This window comes from Cydia amplana, chromosome 18 (genome assembly GCF_948474715.1).
Source record: "Cydia amplana chromosome 18, ilCydAmpl1.1, whole genome shotgun sequence".
NCBI classification, from domain to species: domain Eukaryota; kingdom Metazoa; phylum Arthropoda; class Insecta; order Lepidoptera; family Tortricidae; genus Cydia; species Cydia amplana.
The window spans coordinates 4,245,857-4,264,044 of NC_086086.1; the positions used below are offsets into that span (position 1 = coordinate 4,245,857).

Consider the following 18,188-nt stretch of genomic DNA (forward strand, 5'->3'; position numbering starts at 1 on the left):
TTAATAACCAAAGGGAACTAGGCGAGAGAGAATCTTACGTTATCAGGCATGCATGTCACTGAAACATACCTTATGCTATCTAGCGAATAATCATTATTTTATACAAAAATACTTTATACCATCGAATACGACACCGTTAGAAGTACCTACACTACATACTCGTACAAAACATATCAGAGATTCTCCGTCCATCCTGCCGGCTAACTTATTGTCTCTAAAGATCGGTTTTCCTAGGATAGCGGTGCCGTCGTATAGCGGCCGTCTCCATACTAAATAATACGGCTAAATCTGGATGTCGTAGTATTTGTATGGAGACGGCCGCTATATGACGGCACCGCTATCGGAGGAAACCAAAGCTTAACCGTACACTAGAGCGGAATGTTACGAACCACAGACCTCGACACCAGCCGCCATGCAAACTGCCAATGTCACTCCAGGCTTTCATAGATCACTTACGTTCAACTAAAACGAATGTATAAACACTATCAAAGATGGTATTTATGTTGATAATATACACTAGGTAAACGTTATCTATCGGAAGAGTTATGTACTTTCTAGTACGTATTATGCAAGATCTACTTAAGTATTAACAACAAGAGATTTACTATCTAACAGCTGCTATATTATTATAATATGCACTTTTTAAGTGTTGCTTAGTTCTATCTTTTTATTATATACATTTAAGGATGTAGATGTACATACAGTATAGGCATGATCGAGTCACTTTAGTTTTAAGTATGTATGTATATAGATAGACGGGACGTCACATATCTGTATCGGAAATGGAAAGCGAGGTGAGGACAGATGCGTATTTACCAGGCCTCGGAACCGGTTTTTTTGTAAAACCCAAAATAGCCCAATATTTTTAATTATTTTATGCTCTTTACGTAGAACTGAATCATGTATTTAGGTAACAACTTCGTATTATTAGATTGCCCCATTAAAAATTTAATAATAAACCCAAGAACGAAAAAGAACGAATAATACCGGTATTTTTTGTATGAAGAAAAAACCGGTTTCGGGCCTTGGTATTTACTATTTGTGTATTTAGTACATAGCGTGTAAAAAATGTTTCCTCAACCTCGTTTACAGGATGTAGGCACGCGTACGACGAGAATACATTTATTTATAGTAATATACGTACCGATACTGACTTATTTTAGAGTCTCTTCATATTTTACACGTCAACTACACCCGAGATACAGGCGCGGGCGCTTCGGTTCCGACTCGAGAGACTTCTTTTTAGAGTTCAACCACTTCTACAAGATTATACGTTTTTTATCGGACGCCGAGCATCGTCGGCCCGAATAGCGAGATCACCCTAGATAGTTTTCTCACATTTTTAATTTTTAGTCGCACAAGTTTTTTTGCGCCCGTTTACCGGACGTTTTTGTTATCAAATCGGGGCGTCGGATCTCGGAAACGATTTTTTTCTGGGTGCTCGGGATTGACTCAGCGCAAACGGATGAACAGATCCTCATCTGTAGAGTCGTGTGGCCGCGGTGACGCAGCACGGGCAGCGGCGCGGTCAGGGCGCGCGCGCGCGGGGCTGGGTGGCGGTGCTGGCGGTGCTGGTGGTGGTGGTGGTGGTGGTGGTGGTGGTGCTGGCGCGGCGCAGCAGGTAGGAGGCGTCGAGCGCGCGCGCGCCGCCGCCGCGCGCCAGCAGCCGCCGCGCGATGCCGTTCACGCGCTCCTTCTGCCGCTCCCGCCGCGCGCCCGCAGACAACTTCTAAACAGACGACACGTACACATGTTACTAGATTATCCGGGCGGGAACGTTCGACCCCGTGCGATCGCGGGGTGTCGCCTTTTAGACTGAAACCCGAGGGGCCCGAACGAAAAGCTCGGGTCGCGATCGCGAGAGGCGTCCCCCGCTTGAAAAAAAAAAATCTGAACCCCATAAATCTGCTATCGTACTTAAGAAAAATACGAATTGATCAAAAATACATATTTATAAAAATCTCCAACGAAAGTACGGGGAGCCCCAAAAACTAGTCTCCTTTTCGACCCCTCCTGCGACCCGCCCGTGTGACTTTCGATACACCCTTGATTGAATATAATAATAAAATCATTATTTTCATCGCCGCGCCTAAAAAACTAACAATTTATATCAAATTGAACCGGTAAAGTTTAAAATATAGTATTTCAATAATACGACCCGTGCCACAACAAATGTACGTGCCACCATAATTATAATCGATCGTATAGAAAAAATCGCCACAATGTGCAATTTTAATCTTATAATAATATACTCTGTAAATATATTCTTCAGCATAAATACTTTATACATTTTAGTAATAGTCGTAGTAACCAAAACGTGCCAATAATCTATTATAACATAGTAGTATACAGTAACGTAATATGGTAATTATGTCAAATACCTAAACAAATTTATTCTTTGATAATAATTACTCTCCAAAATATTTCAAGAACAGTATTTGTCCCAAAGCGACATTCCAATACGAGATCTACATCTTAATGTTAGTTTTATCGAAATAATAGTCAATAGCTAGTCTCTTGCTCGTCACATTTAGTTAAGCACTGACTATATTAAATTTATCAAAATTAGAAATAGTAGAATGATAAGTCGCTCAACTCACCTTCATAATCGTTTTTTTCCTGGCCGGTTTCGGCCACGGCGACTGGGGTTGTGCTAGTTATTGAGAGCGACAATCGTGGGCTCTTAGGCGACTGACGTAGCCTATCTTTGCAGTGAATGTACGACCGCACTCACCGCAGGTCAGCACCCCTCCGACAAAATTGCAGTTGATGACCGCAGGTGGTCGGGCCTTTAACTCGTCACGCTTTGCGTCGAGTTCCACTCGCTTTCAACTCACCTTACTGGTGTCGGGGTAGGCTAGAGCGGGCGGTTTCTTCTTGCCGGCGTCCTTGGCGGCCGGCTTGCCCTTGTCGGCCGGCGCTCTTGGCCGCGCGCCCTTTCAGGTACTCGGGCGACACTTCGTGAGGCTGCCAACCAAATTGTATCTATATCAAGTCGCTCTCAACTCACCTTACTGGTGTCGGGGTAGGCTAGGGCGGGCGGTTTCTTCTTGCCGGCGTCCTTGGCGGCCGGCTTGCCCTTGTCGGCCGGCGCTCTTGGCCGCGCGCCCTTTCAGGTACTCGGGCGACACTTCGTGAGGCTGCCAACCAAATTGTATCTATATCAAGTCGCTCTCAACTCACCTTACTGGTGTCGGGGTAGGCTAGGGCGGGCGGTTTCTTCTTGCCGGCGTCCTTGGCGGCCGGCTTGCCCTTGTCGGCCGGCGCTCTTGGCCGCGCGCCCTTTCAGGTACTCGGGCGACACTTCGTGAGGCTGCCAACCAAATTGTATCTATATCAAGTCGCTCTCAACTCACCTTACTGGTGTCGGTGTAGGCTAGGGCGGGCGGTTTCTTCTTGCCGGCGTCCTTGGCGGCCGGCTTGCCCTTGTCGGCCGGCGCTCTTGGCCGCGCGCCCTTTCAGGTACTCGGGCGACACTTCGTGAGGCTGCCAACCAAATTGTATCTATATCAAGTCGCTCTCAACTCACCTTACTGGTGTCGGGGTAGGCTAGGGCGGGCGGTTTCTTCTTCCCGGCGTCCTTGGCGGCCGGCTTGCCCTTGTCGGCCGGCGCCGCCTTGGCCGCGCGCCCTTTCAGGTACTCGGGCGACACTTCGTGAGGCTGCCAACCAAATTGTATGTATATCAAGTAGCTCAACTCACCTTACTGGTGTCGGGGTAGGCTAGGGCGGGCGGTTTCTTCTTCCCGGCGTCCTTGGCGGCCGGCTTGCCCTTGTCGGCCGGCGCCGCCTTGGCCGCGCGCCCTTTCAGGTACTCGGGCGACACCTCGTGAGGCTGCCAACCAAATTGTATGTATAGAAACAAACACACACTTTATTACACTTTACTATGTTCTTTTTGTGTAATTCATAATTCTTTATTGCAACCATCTGTGTGTTTACGAATAAAAAACTTATATTCTATTTGTTAATAAAACTACACAATTGATAAAATGGCTCTACAATATTTGGTGAAATTCATGAGATTTGTTTAGTTATTTTGCTTTGCTGTGCTTTCGTAAAATGAAATATCCAAACATCCTAACTATAACTTTATAAAATAATAAAAGTTGACAACATTATGTATTTGATGTTGATATTTAAAGTTCAATTTATACTAAAAATTATAATAATAATACAGGTAAGGATTATAGGTACGCTTTCTAATGAAACTGCTATTTTTACAACCTACGTATTTCTTGGAGCAGTCGATACTAAGTAGACCTTATTTCGTTGCAATAAAGATCCCAAGCGGTTGTCTAAGGCGATCTTCACATTGGATACGCATTCGCATACCGGTGTGCTGCTCAGGACATCGCTATAAACATGCAATGTGCCTATTTCGCTCACACACTGTATCGGCGTATCAGTGTGATAAGTACGTGTCTCAACAATGTTTATAGTTTGTAGCTTTCTAGTAGACCCCGAGGGCTTATCCTATTGTCTATTGTTCAGTAAAACCGCACGTGCTACTTACCTGCAAAAAATGGTCCTAATTATTCTATTTGGCACCTGAGCGCGGGCTAGTCCAACGCTCAAAAAACCAGTGTAGGTGCGCTCTCCGATAACGCGCCTTCGTTACGCATCTCGATGACACATTTTAGACTGGTTCTGTAGCGTCCGACTCGCCGGCACTCAGTAACCGAAGTACCGATTTTTTATGCAGGTGGTTGTGGCACGTGGCACGAGCGGTTTTTCTTAACAATAGACAATAGGATTAGCCTTCGGGGTCTATTAGAAAGCTACAAACTATACACATCGGGATACTCACAGCGTATGTCCTGGTGATCTTGAGGCGCGCGGGGAAGTGGTCGAAGGCGTAAGGCTTGGTGCATATGGGGTACTTGGGCCGCGAGATCTTGGTGAAGAGCCGCGCGCCGCGGTCCACGCGCAGCTCGCAGATGTACACGTGTTCCTCGCGCGCGCCCAGCGGCCGGCCCTGACACACACACACAAGTCAACACACACGTCGAATAAGGATGCGATTACACTGACAATAAGTCGTTCATATATGGTCAGAATAAGTAAGGCTTCGTCCACGAAAAGCACGCTCCGAACGTGCACACTCGACGCTGGCGCCGACCGCCATACATTGGTTCAATCAAATAACCGACCCTTGTCCTGGGGCGACCGATTACCTCGCCTACGAATATGTCAAACGAGAGTGTAATTTTTCACAATATTTATTTTCTCCAGATGCCATAATGGTATTTGCCAGATTTGAGGCAAAAAATTATATCATGTAAAAATAATATCCACACTGTTTAAACATCGAGAACATCGGCAATAGTCGTGACATGAAAAACTACAAGTTATCAGGAATCAGACAAAAAAAATCCTGAAGAGTTCAAACATTTTAAACAATTACCCTTAACCTTCAAAGAAAAACCCGAAAATACTTTTCATCTGGGGATTTAGGGGGCAAGATAGTGCCCCAGCCACGACGAGCAAACAAAACAGCCTTATCCTCTTTTCTAGAATTTATTCATTATTAAAAATGAATTGACGACAATTAGTCTAAAATACTTGTTTACCTTGCAATAAGTGTTAAGGTCCATAACCCAGCACTGCGACATGACCAGCTCAATGGGCACCGCCTCGTACAGCGGAACTCGCATCACCTCATTCTGGAAGAACCTGCAAAACACAATATTTGAAATATTTAAACATTTGAAACTCTTCAGACAGCATAAAGTTTTCTGGTACACAAAGTTGTCTCTTTCTTTGAAAAATGACAAAAAAATATAATAAAGAATGGTTATCTAACTTTTCTAAGAAATCAAGGTACTTCAGTGTACTGCAGTTCATAGTAGCTCGATTTTCGCATACGTATTCGATTTTAATCACACGCAGCGTGTGTAAGGCGATTACAGCCCTCAGATGTGATCACGAAATTACTGCTTAATTCACGTTAATTTTCCCATAAGTTTGGGCTCAGTTATTGACGCGGTCCTGACAAGTAAACAGTATAACATATTCAGTGCTGAAACCCCGATTATCGGGTATTTTATGATTTCGTTCCCAGGCCGGACGACCCGATAGTCGAGATCGTGGTACAACAGCTTTATATGACGAAATTGTTGTGGCCTGGCGCGGATGTCTTGTTTGGCTGGGTGGTGATGAATGAATGTGTAAAATAAGCTATGTGTTAAAGCCCCCTCCAGACTATGTGCGTGAATCGCGGGCGAAGCCGCGAACGCGATTCGCGCACGAGTGTCGAAGGGGCAATAGCTTGGAGGATACAACTAAACGGAGTAGCCATTAACAGGTTTTCCCCTCTGTCGAAAATAGGCGGCCAACGGTCATACACAATGTATGGACTGACGTTTATCTGACATGGCTATTTTTACGTTACGCATACATTTGACGTTCCCCTCCCCCGCAAAAATCGGCAGACGGTTTTGTACAGAAAATTACAGACATGGCGTCTCCGTTTGATTATATCCTCCAAGGGCAATAGAGTAGTGATATAGGTACTGACTTGCGCGTGGGCTCGTGGAAGGTCTCGTGCGGGCGCAGGTAGTGGTGTCCGTACACGAACCGCTCCTGCGTGTCCTTGTGCTTCCACAGACGCTCCACGCGGAAAATGTCCAGCTCCGACACCGGGATCGACCCGATGGTTTGGTACGTGTGCTTGCGGACCGATGTCTCCTGACGAACACAATTGTATACAATTTTTTTTTTATTTAGGCAACAAACAGTCATTTACAAAAATAATGTAATAATACGCAATGTGTTAATATACCTTGAGTGCCCTGAAACTAATTCCTAATTTAAAGTCGCTAGTGTAGGAGCAGTAAGCGGAAAACAAAGTTATCATTAAGTAACAAAGTTATCAGTAACTTGAGTGCATCTGTATTCATTCGTCCATGTATATGTATGCACGAGCAGGTTGCTTGATACTCGTACATACATACACACGGGGTACACAAGAATGTTATATAGAGTCTGTGCGGAAAGAGAAGAGTCGTGGGATTGGAGGGATTATTAATCGGTTCTAATATTAATCTCAAACTAAGCTTCCCATCCGGCCGGTCGGTCTGGGCTTCGTTCTCGCCCTGTGCCTGATCGAAGGTCAGGCCTGGCGGCACAGAATAACTAATAGTACTACCGTACAGAAAATTCACTCCTTCACAAAAGTCAGGTTTAGGTATAAAATTACACCTATATCGCCGCCTGCAAGCAAAATTGAAACTTATAACCGCGCACGAATCGTGAATCTCCTTTGCGCGCCGCAGTTTTATGACCGAGCTGTGAGTGTCGGCACGGGGTTATCACTTGACAAGTTTTTATACCTATACCCACTGATTTATTGTTTTTTAAGATAAATATGTAGGAATTACAAATGTTGATTATGTAAACATACATTTTTTATCCGAAGATAGCATGTCTGATTCTCGCGGAAGTAAGTTTCGAAGCCATTGTGTATTTTCAATTTTGCGCGAGCGCCACGTGAGACGACTATCGTGCGCGCCGAGCGGCAGCCCACTGCTATACGCCTGTCCGATGGGCGCGCCGGCCAAATGTACCTAAACTGCGGAGTGACATCCCCCTGCTGGCGGCGTCGATGAGATGTCGCGGAGCACGTAGACAGTGTCATCCTACGTTTCTGTTTTCTATTCCTGACGAGTACTCTCTATATTCCACCGACTTACTTTATTAGCAGAATCTTCTTTGCCCTTTAGCTGCCTGAGCTTGCGATCCGGCCGCTTGCTCTTAGGTTCATTTTTCCCTTGAGCCTGGCTCTACTGGCCCACTATTCGCCAACTAACTGTCTACAGTATGGCGAAACTTTTGTATACATAAGTTTAATTTTTTTAAAGAAATAAATGAAATTAAAAATATATCAGGTCGGGCGGCGTCGATGGGAATATCTCGCACTAGAATACTCCTATACGTGACTTCCTTTATTAGCAGCAGCATCTTCCTTCCCCTTCAGCTGTTTAAGCTTCCGATCCGGTCGCTTGGTCTTAGCTTCATCTTTCCCCTGGGCCTGGCTGAGATCAGGCCGGGCGGCGTCGATGGGAATATCTCGCAGCACATCAGTGTCGTACTATCCTAAGCTTAGAGCCTTCTACTCCTATACGTGACTTACTTTATTAGCAGCAGCATCTTCCTTCCCCTTCAGCTGTTTAAGCTTGCGATCCGGCCGCTTGGTCTTAGCTTCATCTTTCCCTTGTGCCTGGCTGAGGTCAGGGCGGGCGGCGTCGATGGGAATATCTCGCAGCACATCAGTGTCGTACTATCCTAAGCTTAGAGCCTTCTACTCCTATACGTGACTTACTTTATTAGCAGCAGCATCTTCCTTCCCCTTCAGCTGTTTAAGCTTGCGATCCGGCCGCTTGGTCTTAGCTTCATCTTTCCCTTGTGCCTGGCTGAGGTCAGGCCGAGCGGCATCGATGGGAATATCTCGCAGCACGTAGACAGTGTCGCCCTGGCGGACCTGCAGCGCGTCGCGCATGAGGGACACGTAGAACTGGTGCCCCTCCTCTGTCCACTCTTCTAGAGGAATCTCGCGGTCCACCTGACGTACAAATAATACTATCATTATCACTAGTATAAAACAAAGTCGCTTCCAGCTGTGTATGTATGCTTAGATCTTTAAAACTACTTTTTTTAATAGATAGAGTGACTCAAGAGGAAGTTTTATGTATAATTTGTTAACCCGTGCGTAGCCGGGGCGGGTCGCTAGGTAGATATATGTAGTGTTTTTTAAGGGCATTAGTGACGGCGGTTACCTTTCAAGCCACGCGAAAATGGTTTTCAAATGTCCTCCCTAGTTTCTTCATTAATTCTGTTTCACAGATTAAAAAAAAACGTACAGCGGGCGAAAGTCCCTTTTTGACCCTTTATCACTACACCTTATATAACAAAGTCCGCCGCCTCGTCTGTTTGTGTGTTTGTATGTTCGCAATAAACTCAAAACCTACTGGACGGATTTTCATGCGGTTTTCACCTATCGATAGAGTGATGTTTGAGGAAGGTTTGTGTATAATTTGTTAACCCGTGCGAAGGCGGGGTGGGTCGCTAGTCCATATCTAAAATCATAAGTTTGTTTATTATAGTTTGTAGCTTTCTAATAGACCCCGAAGGCTAATCCTATTGTCTATTGTTAAGAAAAACCGCTCGTGCCACGTGCCACAACCACCTGCATAATAAATCGGTACTTCGGTTACTGAGTGCCGGCGAGTCGAACGCTACAGAACCAGTCTAAAATGTGTCATCGAGATGCGTAACAAAGGCGCGTTATCGGAGAGCGCACCTGGTTTTTTGAGCGTTGGACTAGCCCGCGCTCAGGTGCCAAATAGAATAATTAGGACCCTTTTAGAATAAGTAGCACGTGCGGTTTTACTGAACAATAGACAATAGGATAAGCCTTCGGGGTCTACTAGAAAGCTATTATACCTGGTGTTTCCCCTTGTGGCAGAGCTGGCAGTAGTGCGCGGCGCGTGTGTCCTTGACGCGCATGCAGCGCGCGTGCTGCCACACGCCGCACGCGCCGCACTGCACCATCAGCCCCTCCTCCACGTGCAGCCCGCATATGCACATTATCACCTCCTCTGCAATTGGAAACGACACAGATTAAGGCCGAAACACAATATTACACTCAACAAAGACAACTTTTTAGGGTTCCGTACCCAAAGGGTAAAAAACGGGACCCTATTACTAAGACTTCGCTGTCCGTCCGTCTGTCACCAGGCTATATCTCATTAAACGACAGTCATTTTCACAAATGATGTATCTCTGTTGCCGCTATAACAACAAATACTAAAAATAAAATAAATATTTAAGGGGGCTCCCATACAACAAACACGATTTTTTTGCTCTATTTTTTTTTGATTGTGCGGAACCCTCCGTGCGCGAGTCCGACTCGCACTTGGCCGGTTTTTTTTAATATCAGCGCCGTAATTCACGGCGTCACATCGTGGCGATTTACGACGCCCCACCGTGGAAATATACGTCACAGCGCCTTGGAAAACTATGGCGCCGCCGCGTCGTCCCACAGTGTACCTACAGTATGTATGTATGAAGTATAATAATGAAATAGTACAAAAATATTATGAGTAGAAAATAAATTATAAAATTACCTTGCTTGGCCTTCTGTACAAAACCAGCCGGCAGCGGATCGTCAGGCCCGAGTATCTTGTTAAGCAGTTCGACGAATTCCGCTTTAGCGAGGTTATATTCCTGGAAAACAACAATTCATACAATTCATATAAATATTTATTAAATATATTATATACTTTGTCTACATTTAGTTATTTTTACCTAAAGTATGTAGATAACTAGAGCCAACAATACAACATAATATTAACTTTTTAATCCTTACCTTCTTTAAGTTAACAACAATAGATACCAGCATGGCAAAAGTCACATCCGGCCTTATCGCATACTCAACTAAAGGAAGGACGCTAATCACGAAGAATTTCACAGTGGCATTGACCTCTAGCGTCATCGGCGGGACAGCAATATAATATAAATACTCGCGTGCGATAGAGATAAGAAATGGTACAGTGGTTCTTATGCTATTGTTATTAGGTAACATGATTAACTACATAGTAGCATGCAAATTTACACATGTAACATACCTTCTTCAAGGTGACCGCGATGGCGCCGAGCGCGGACATGCGGCCGTGCTCGCGGGTGACGTTGGACAACACGGCGTTCACGTCGGCGTCGAACTGCGCCGTGCTGTCGTACCGCCGGGCCGCCACGTTGGGCAGGTCGCAGAGTGGTTCGTCGCTCTGGCTGCATTTAAACATGCAACATACCTTCTTCAAGGTGACCGCGATGGCGCCGAGCGCGGACATGCGGCCGTGCTCGCGGGTGACGTTGGACAACACGGCGTTCACGTCGGCGTCGAACTGCGCCGCGCTGTCGTACCGCCGGGCCGCCACGTTGGCCTCGATGCCGAGCAGGTCGCAGAGTGGTTCGTCGCTCTGGCTGCATTTAAACATGCAACATACCTTCTTCAAGGTGACCGCGATGGCGCCGAGCGCGGACATGCGGCCGTGCTCGCGGGTGACGTTCGAGAAGACGGCGTTCACGTCGGCGTCGAACTGCGCCGCGCTGTCGTACCGCCGGGCCGCCACGTTGGCCTCCACGCCGGGCAGGTCGCAGAGTGGTTCGTCGCTCTGGCTGCATTTGGCTTTGAGCAGCGGTGTGCAGAGCGGCTTGTCCTTGTCATCTGGGATGTTGAAGACGTTTTGTTGAAGTTGATGAAGTGCTTTCGGGCGAAAGTTACAAGTGTGGCCCGAAGAATATAGGGGCTCGTTTCTCAAAAGCTAGTAACTTGTAATACAAGCGGATGTCACTTTTTGAATGATGTTTGAATTATGTTATTTAGTTATCGCGCGTCTCGCCAATACATGCGGAGTGCACGATAACGAAATAACTTGATTCAAATATCATTCCGATGTCAGGGTACTTTCGAAATGTTCGAATTGGCCCGTTAATGTTTGGCAATCTGTTTTATGGAATCGGGACGGTTGACCTTTTAATGAATTTGGAGCAAAAGTCAATTCGTTTTTCAGTTCTGTATGAGATACCGGGGGGGCTCACCCGTGACTCCGACAACATAGTCGTAGAGCGCCTTGAACACCGTTGCGAGACGGTCCTTCTTGGTCTTGTTGGGGTCTATCTCCGGGCGCTGCAGCTTGGCCAGCTGGTCTGTGGGCGCGCGCAGCGCCTGCAGGCGGCGCGCGAACAGGTCCGGGCTCATCGTGTCCGGGAGCTCCAGCGGGTTCACGGGCGCGGGGGCGGGGGCGGGGGCAGGGGCGGGGGCGGGGGCGGGGGCGGCGGGGGGCGGGGGCGAGGCGGGCGGCAGCGACAGGCGGTCGCGAGTGCGGCGAACCTGTAACATCGCACTTCTTTATTTCACGTTACCTAGCTCAGAAGTCAGGGACTTCAAAACCCACTTAGTAACTTGTTTTTTGTCAATAAAAATATTTTATTTTTATTTTATTTTATATTTTTATTTACTGATTCCCCATACAAACTTCAACCCCCTTTTTCCCCTAACGCCTTTTTCCACCCCTTTTCACCCTACGGGGTGATTTTGGGGTTGAAACTATTTTATATCCTTCCCCATAACAATAACTATCTATACATACCAAATTTCAACTAAATCGGTTCCGCGGTTATCGATTTCCCATACAAAATTCCAGCCCCTTTTCACCCCCTTAGGGGCTAATAATTTCAAGTTTTTGAATTTTTTTGTTTTTTGTGGACTAATACTATCTTACATACCAAATTTCAGCTTCCTAGGACTTCAGGAAGTACCCTAGAGGTTTTGATGATCAACAGTGAGTGAATGAGTCAGTGACGAAATCGGGGTTTTTTAGACATTAATAAAATCCAAAGTATAAGAGCTATGCAATTGAAATTTTTTATGCTTAATAAGTCCACTATTGACATCATATCCCGAGAGTTTTGTTTATCTGGTATAATCCAAACCCAAGTTAAGAGGGTAAAAAAAAACGACGAAGCGCTTCGAGAAAAGGTAGGTAGTGCCTTTGCACTTCGCTTTGCTCGTCTTGGTGGGATCAGATCAGATCCACTAAAGAGAATTTCCCTATCACAATTCAAACTTCGCTCATTTGAACACGACTAAACTTTACTGTCTCTAAATATGTACATTATTTCCTGATGCTTTTACACAGGAACTATTCGTAAATGAACACTACGCAACACAAACAAAACGAATGTATTATCAAGCATGTTTGAGAAAACACAAATACTCACGCTCTCGAGATTCCTAAACAAGAAGCAGTGTCTCTCCTTGACCAGGTTCCTCTCCTTGGCCGTGAGAGGCTTGGCCTGCGGTTCCTGCCACAGCTTGTTCAAATGCTGCTGATACTTCAGGATGGTCATATTCTTGATATCGCAAGCCGTCAAGCTGGCGAGCTCAGATTTCTTGTTGCACTTGACGGCCTTCCTTGGGCGACCGACGCGCGGCTGATTGGAGCCCTGTGATTGGTTGGAGGCGTTGGACGCGGTCCGCGCTTGCGTTTTCACGGGGAGTTTGGTGATACGTTGAGATTTCCCGCCTATTACGCCGCGGCAGTCTTCGGAGTCGCATTTGCATGGCTAAAAGAGAAAATTTTTATGTAAGCTGTTGGAATACACGAAGGTTGATATACAAATACAAAAAAATACAAAATACAAAATTTTTATTTCGTTACCAGGCATATGAAACATATAGGATAATACAAATCAGATTCACTTAAAAATATTACAATTTGCTTAGCAGTAGCCCTCACACTAGGTCAAGCCTGTGTCGTGAGGACTCTAGGAAATTCCAGTAGATTTATCAATAAGATGATGCGACAAAAAAATACAGATAAAAAAACGAGTTTACAAATATAAATGAGCTAATATAAATTAAACTATTTTTAAAAACTAACAAACAATCTATATTTTTATTATTATTATAAACTTATGGTATAAGCTGTGCGAGCGTGGGAGTGTGTGTGAGTGTGTGTGTGTGTGTGTGTGTGTGTGTGTGTGTGTGTGTGTGTGTGTGTGTGCGTGTGTGTACGTGAAAGAGAGATGTTGTGTTTACTGCAAAGGCTTTAATGTATCTTCTGTTGCCTGGTACGAGAGAGAGATTAACCACATACGAACAATGGTCTGAAATTCTTTAACTGTCATATCTTGTACATTGAAGAGTTTTGATATATGGTTATAAATAAACGGATGGAGGAATTGTGGGAAGCGTCTTGCATAAGGCGTTCTCGTCTTATTTTGAGGGACGCGGAAGATCCTTTTACTGCGGAACGATGCGAAACCGGGAGAATTTAATGTGTTTCGATACATTATCGTGGCACATTATTGGGCAGAAGTCGCGCGCAATTGACGTCTTTGGCAGTCAAAGGGTCCCCTGATACAATACCAACGTGTTATTTAAGATAATTTGATTGTCTCTCACCTGTCCCACCGCCGGGTTGAACAGCGAGAAGTTGTAGTCGTACGTCAACTCCTCTCCGGGCTCAATGTCCCGTAGGGCGAACAATGCCATTCTGAATGTACCTGTAATGGTGGATTACGACAAATCAGGTAAATAAATAGATATTTCTAATTTTTTTAAACCCCGACGCAAAAAGAGGGGGGTGTTATAAGTTTAACGTGTCTGTCTGTGGTATCGTAGCTCCCAAACGGATGAACCGATTTTCGTTTAGTTTTTTTTTGTGTCATAGATAATTTTATCCCAAGTGTTCTTAGCCATGTTTCATGAAAATCTGTTCAGCCGTTTGAAGATCATCAGTTCTTATAATCTTATAGTCGGGGGGTTTTGAATTTTTTAATTTTGGCTAGGTTATTATAAGTTAATTTGTTCATTTTTGACGTTTTACTCGAGTGAAGGTCCAGATGGTCCAGATTCTACCAAGGTTTTACGAGTTTCAACTGCATCATATCGTGCACTCATATTTGTAGACGTGGGAGTAGATCATCATAGCATTCCCAAATATTTGTTACAGAACCTTTTACCTGTACCAGAACAATAGAAACGCTAAGAAACACGAATTGCTCAGAATTTAAATCTCTATAAACCCTCAACTTGTCAAAGTGCAGTTCTGGCGATTTCGGTTTCGGGAGAATTTAGCATTGAATAACAGTCCTCGGATTTTAGGCTTACCGTTTACAGGCAGTAGTGTAATGTACCGGGCACCACAGACAATCCAACCTCTAGACTGAGCTTAGGCCAATTCTTTCATGAAACCGATGCTGCCAAAAATACGGGGGTGCGGGGGGACGAGGTGAGCGAATCCCGTGCCGTGATTGGTCCGTTCAAAAACACGGACCAATCACGACACGGGATTGACTCGAAGATGGAGTAACACTACCGTATGTGTGGCAGAGGGGGTAGCGCGACTATGCTATGTCTAGAGGTTGGATTGTCTGTGCCGGGCACTCACCGTTGGCGGTCCACTTCTGCATCTCGCAGTTGGGCCGGCAGGAGTGGTTGACGAACCGGCAGTAGTGTAATGTACCGGGCACTCACCGTTGGCGGTCCACTTCTGCATCTCGCAGTTGGGCCGGCAGGAGTGGTTGACGAACCGGCAGTAGTGTAATGTACTGGGCACTCACCGTTGGCGGTCCACTTCAGCATCTCGCAGTTGGGCCGGCAGGAGTGGTTGACGAACCGGCAGTAGTGTAATGTACCGGGCACTCACCGTTGGCGGTCCACTTCTGCATCTCGCAGTTGGGCCGGCAGGAGTGGTTGACGAACCGGCAGTAGTGTAATGTACTGGGCACTCACCGTTGGCGGTCCACTTCTGCATCTCGCAGTTGGGCCGGCAGGAGTGGTTGACGAACCGGCAGTAGTGTAATGTACCGGGCACTCACCGTTGGCGGTCCACTTCTGCATCTCGCAGTTGGGCCGGCAGGAGTGGTTGACGAACCGGCAGTAGTGTAATGTACTGGGCACTCACCGTTGGCGGTCCACTTCTGCATCTCGCAGTTGGGCCGGCAGGAGTGGTTGACGAACCGGCAGTAGTGTAATGTACTGGGCACTCACCGTTGGCGGTCCACTTCTGCATCTCGCAGTTGGGCCGGTAGGAGTGGTTGACGAACCGGCAGTAGTGTAATGTACTGGGCACTCACCGTTGGCGGTCCACTTCTGCATCTCGCAGTTGGGCCGGCAGGAGTGGTTGACGAACCGGCAGTAGTGTAATGTACAGGGGACTCACCGTTGGCGGTCCACTTCTGCATCTCGCAGTTGGGCCGGCAGGAGTGGTTGACGAACCGGCAGTAGTGTAATGTACCGGGCACTCACCGTTGGCGGTCCACTTCTGCATCTCGCAGTTGGGCCGGCAGGAGTGTTTGACGAACCGGCAGTAGTGTAATGTACCGGGCACTCACCGTTGGCGGTCCACTTCTGCATCTCGCAGTTGGGCCGGCAGGAGTGGTTGACGAACCGGCAGTAGTGTAATGTACCGGGCACTCACCGTTGGCGGTCCACTTCTGCATCTCGCAGTTGGGCCGGCAGGAGTGGTTGACGAACCGGCAGTAGTGTAATGTACCGGGCACTCACCGTTGGCGGTCCACTTCTGCATCTCGCAGTTGGGCCGGCAGGAGTGGTTGACGAACCGGCAGTAGTGTAATGTACCGGGCACTCACCGTTGGCGGTCCACTTCTGCATCTCGCAGTTGGGCCGGCAGGAGTGGTTGACGAACCGGCAGTAGTGTAATGTACAGGGGACTCACCGTTGGCGGTCCACTTCTGCATCTCGCAGTTGGGCCGGCAGGAGTGGTTGACGAACCGGCAGTAGTGTAATGTACCGGGCACTCACCGTTGGCGGTCCACTTCTGCATCTCGCAGTTGGGCCGGCAGGAGTGGTTGACGAACCGGCAGTAGTGTAATGTACTGGGCACTCACCGTTGGCGGTCCACTTCTGCATCTCGCAGTTGGGCCGGCAGGAGTGGTTGACGAACCGGCAGTAGTGTAATGTACCGGGCACTCACCGTTGGCGGTCCTCTTCTGCATCTCGCAGTTGGGCCGGCAGGAGTGGTTGACGAACCGGCAGTAGTGTAATGTACTGGGCACTCACCGTTGGCGGTCCACTTCTGCATCTCGCAGTTGGGCCGGCAGGAGTGGTTGACGAACCGGCAGTAGTGTAATGTACCGGGCACTCACCGTTGGCGGTCCACTTCTGCATCTCGCAGTTGGGCCGGCAGGAGTGGTTGACGAACCGGCAGTAGTGTAATGTACCAGGCACTCACCGTTGGCGGTCCACTTCTGCATCTCGCAGTTGGGCCGGCAGGAGTGGTTGACGAACCGGCAGTAGTGTAATGTACAGGGCACTCACCGTTGGCGGTCCACTTCTGCATCTCGCAGTTGGGCCGGCAGGAGTGGTTGACGAACCGGCAGTAGTGTAATGTACCGGGCACTCACCGTTGGCGGTCCACTTCTGCATCTCGCAGTTGGGCCGGCAGGAGTGGTTGACGAACCGGCAGTAGTGTAATGTACCGGGCACTCACCGTTGGCGGTCCACTTCTGCATCTCGCAGTTGGGCCGGCAGGAGTGGTTGACGAACCGGCAGTAGTGTAATGTACTGGGCACTCACCGTTGGCGGTCCACTTCTGCATCTCGCAGTTGGGCCGGCAGGAGTGGTTGACGAACCGGCAGTAGTGTAATGTACCGGGCACTCACCGTTGGCGGTCCACTTCTGCATCTCGCAGTTGGGCCGGCAGGAGTGGTTGACGAACCGGCAGTAGTGTAATGTACCGGGCACTCACCGTTGGCGGTCCACTTCTGCATCTCGCAGTTGGGCCGGCAGGAGTGGTTGACGAACCGGCAGTAGTGTAATGTACAGGGCACTCACCGTTGGCGGTCCACTTCTGCATCTCGCAGTTGGGCCGGCAGGAGTGGTTGACGAACCGGCAGTAGTGTAATGTACTGGGCACTCACCGTTGGCGGTCCACTTCTGCATCTCGCAGTTGGGCCGGCAGGAGTGGTTGACGAACCGGCAGTAGTGTAATGTACAGGGCACTCACCGTTGGCGGTCCACTTCTGCATCTCGCAGTTGGGCCGGCAGGAGTGGTTGACGAACCGGCAGTAGTGTAATGTACCGGGCACTCACCGTTGGCGGTCCACTTCTGCATCTCGCAGTTGGGCCGGCAGGAGTGGTTGACGAACCGGCCGTCGCCGCCCATGCGGTGCCCGTCGATGACCAGCCCGCCGTCCAGGTGCAGGCAGTAGTGGTGCGTGTCGCGCGCGTAGCGCGTGGCCATGCGCTCCTGGTACAACCAAATTATTATTAGGACACTTATAGTCTATTTTTTTATTCGGTCGACTAAAAAATGACGTTTCATAGTATGAACATCATGTGTCATTTCATATCATGAAATGTCATTTTAGTCTACCGAATAAAAAAATAGACTTTAAATACACTAGTGGAATAGTTATTTGTACAACAAGAGATCAAAGTTTGATATTTCTTCGAGTGCTTATTTTGAGTCCCGTGCAAGCGAAAGATTCTATAATAGATTCACGAGCGTAGCACTGAGTGAGACAAAATGAGCAAAATGCGATTTTGCTCACTGTTTTTAAGTAGCAAAGTACCCTTGTTCGAGCTGCTGAGGTGAAAATTTAATTGTTGGTATATCTTAAGAAAACATGAGTGAATAGAAGTAAGCGATGAAGAAG

General features: G+C 47.5%; 1 protein-coding gene across 1 annotated transcript in view; it reads right to left on the reverse strand.

Moving 5' to 3' along the window:
- Nucleotides 1-1,528: 1,528 nt before the first annotated feature.
- The window catches only part of LOC134656570 (histone-lysine N-methyltransferase ash1), an 84,606-nt gene continuing 67,946 nt past the window's right edge, over nt 1,529-18,188 (reverse strand). The window contains exons 11-23 of the mRNA XM_063512128.1: nt 17,623-17,779; nt 13,969-14,069; nt 12,783-13,127; nt 11,601-11,892; nt 11,006-11,226; nt 10,127-10,226; nt 9,444-9,598; nt 8,323-8,562; nt 6,520-6,689; nt 5,573-5,675; nt 4,810-4,977; nt 3,703-3,834; nt 1,529-1,729 (exon numbers count right to left, since the gene is read on the reverse strand). Coding sequence (XP_063368198.1) covers nt 1,529-1,729; nt 3,703-3,834; nt 4,810-4,977; nt 5,573-5,675; nt 6,520-6,689; nt 8,323-8,562; nt 9,444-9,598; nt 10,127-10,226; nt 11,006-11,226; nt 11,601-11,892; nt 12,783-13,127; nt 13,969-14,069; nt 17,623-17,779 — 2,385 coding nt within the window. The remainder of the gene's footprint in view (nt 1,730-3,702; nt 3,835-4,809; nt 4,978-5,572; nt 5,676-6,519; nt 6,690-8,322; nt 8,563-9,443; nt 9,599-10,126; nt 10,227-11,005; nt 11,227-11,600; nt 11,893-12,782; nt 13,128-13,968; nt 14,070-17,622; nt 17,780-18,188) is intronic.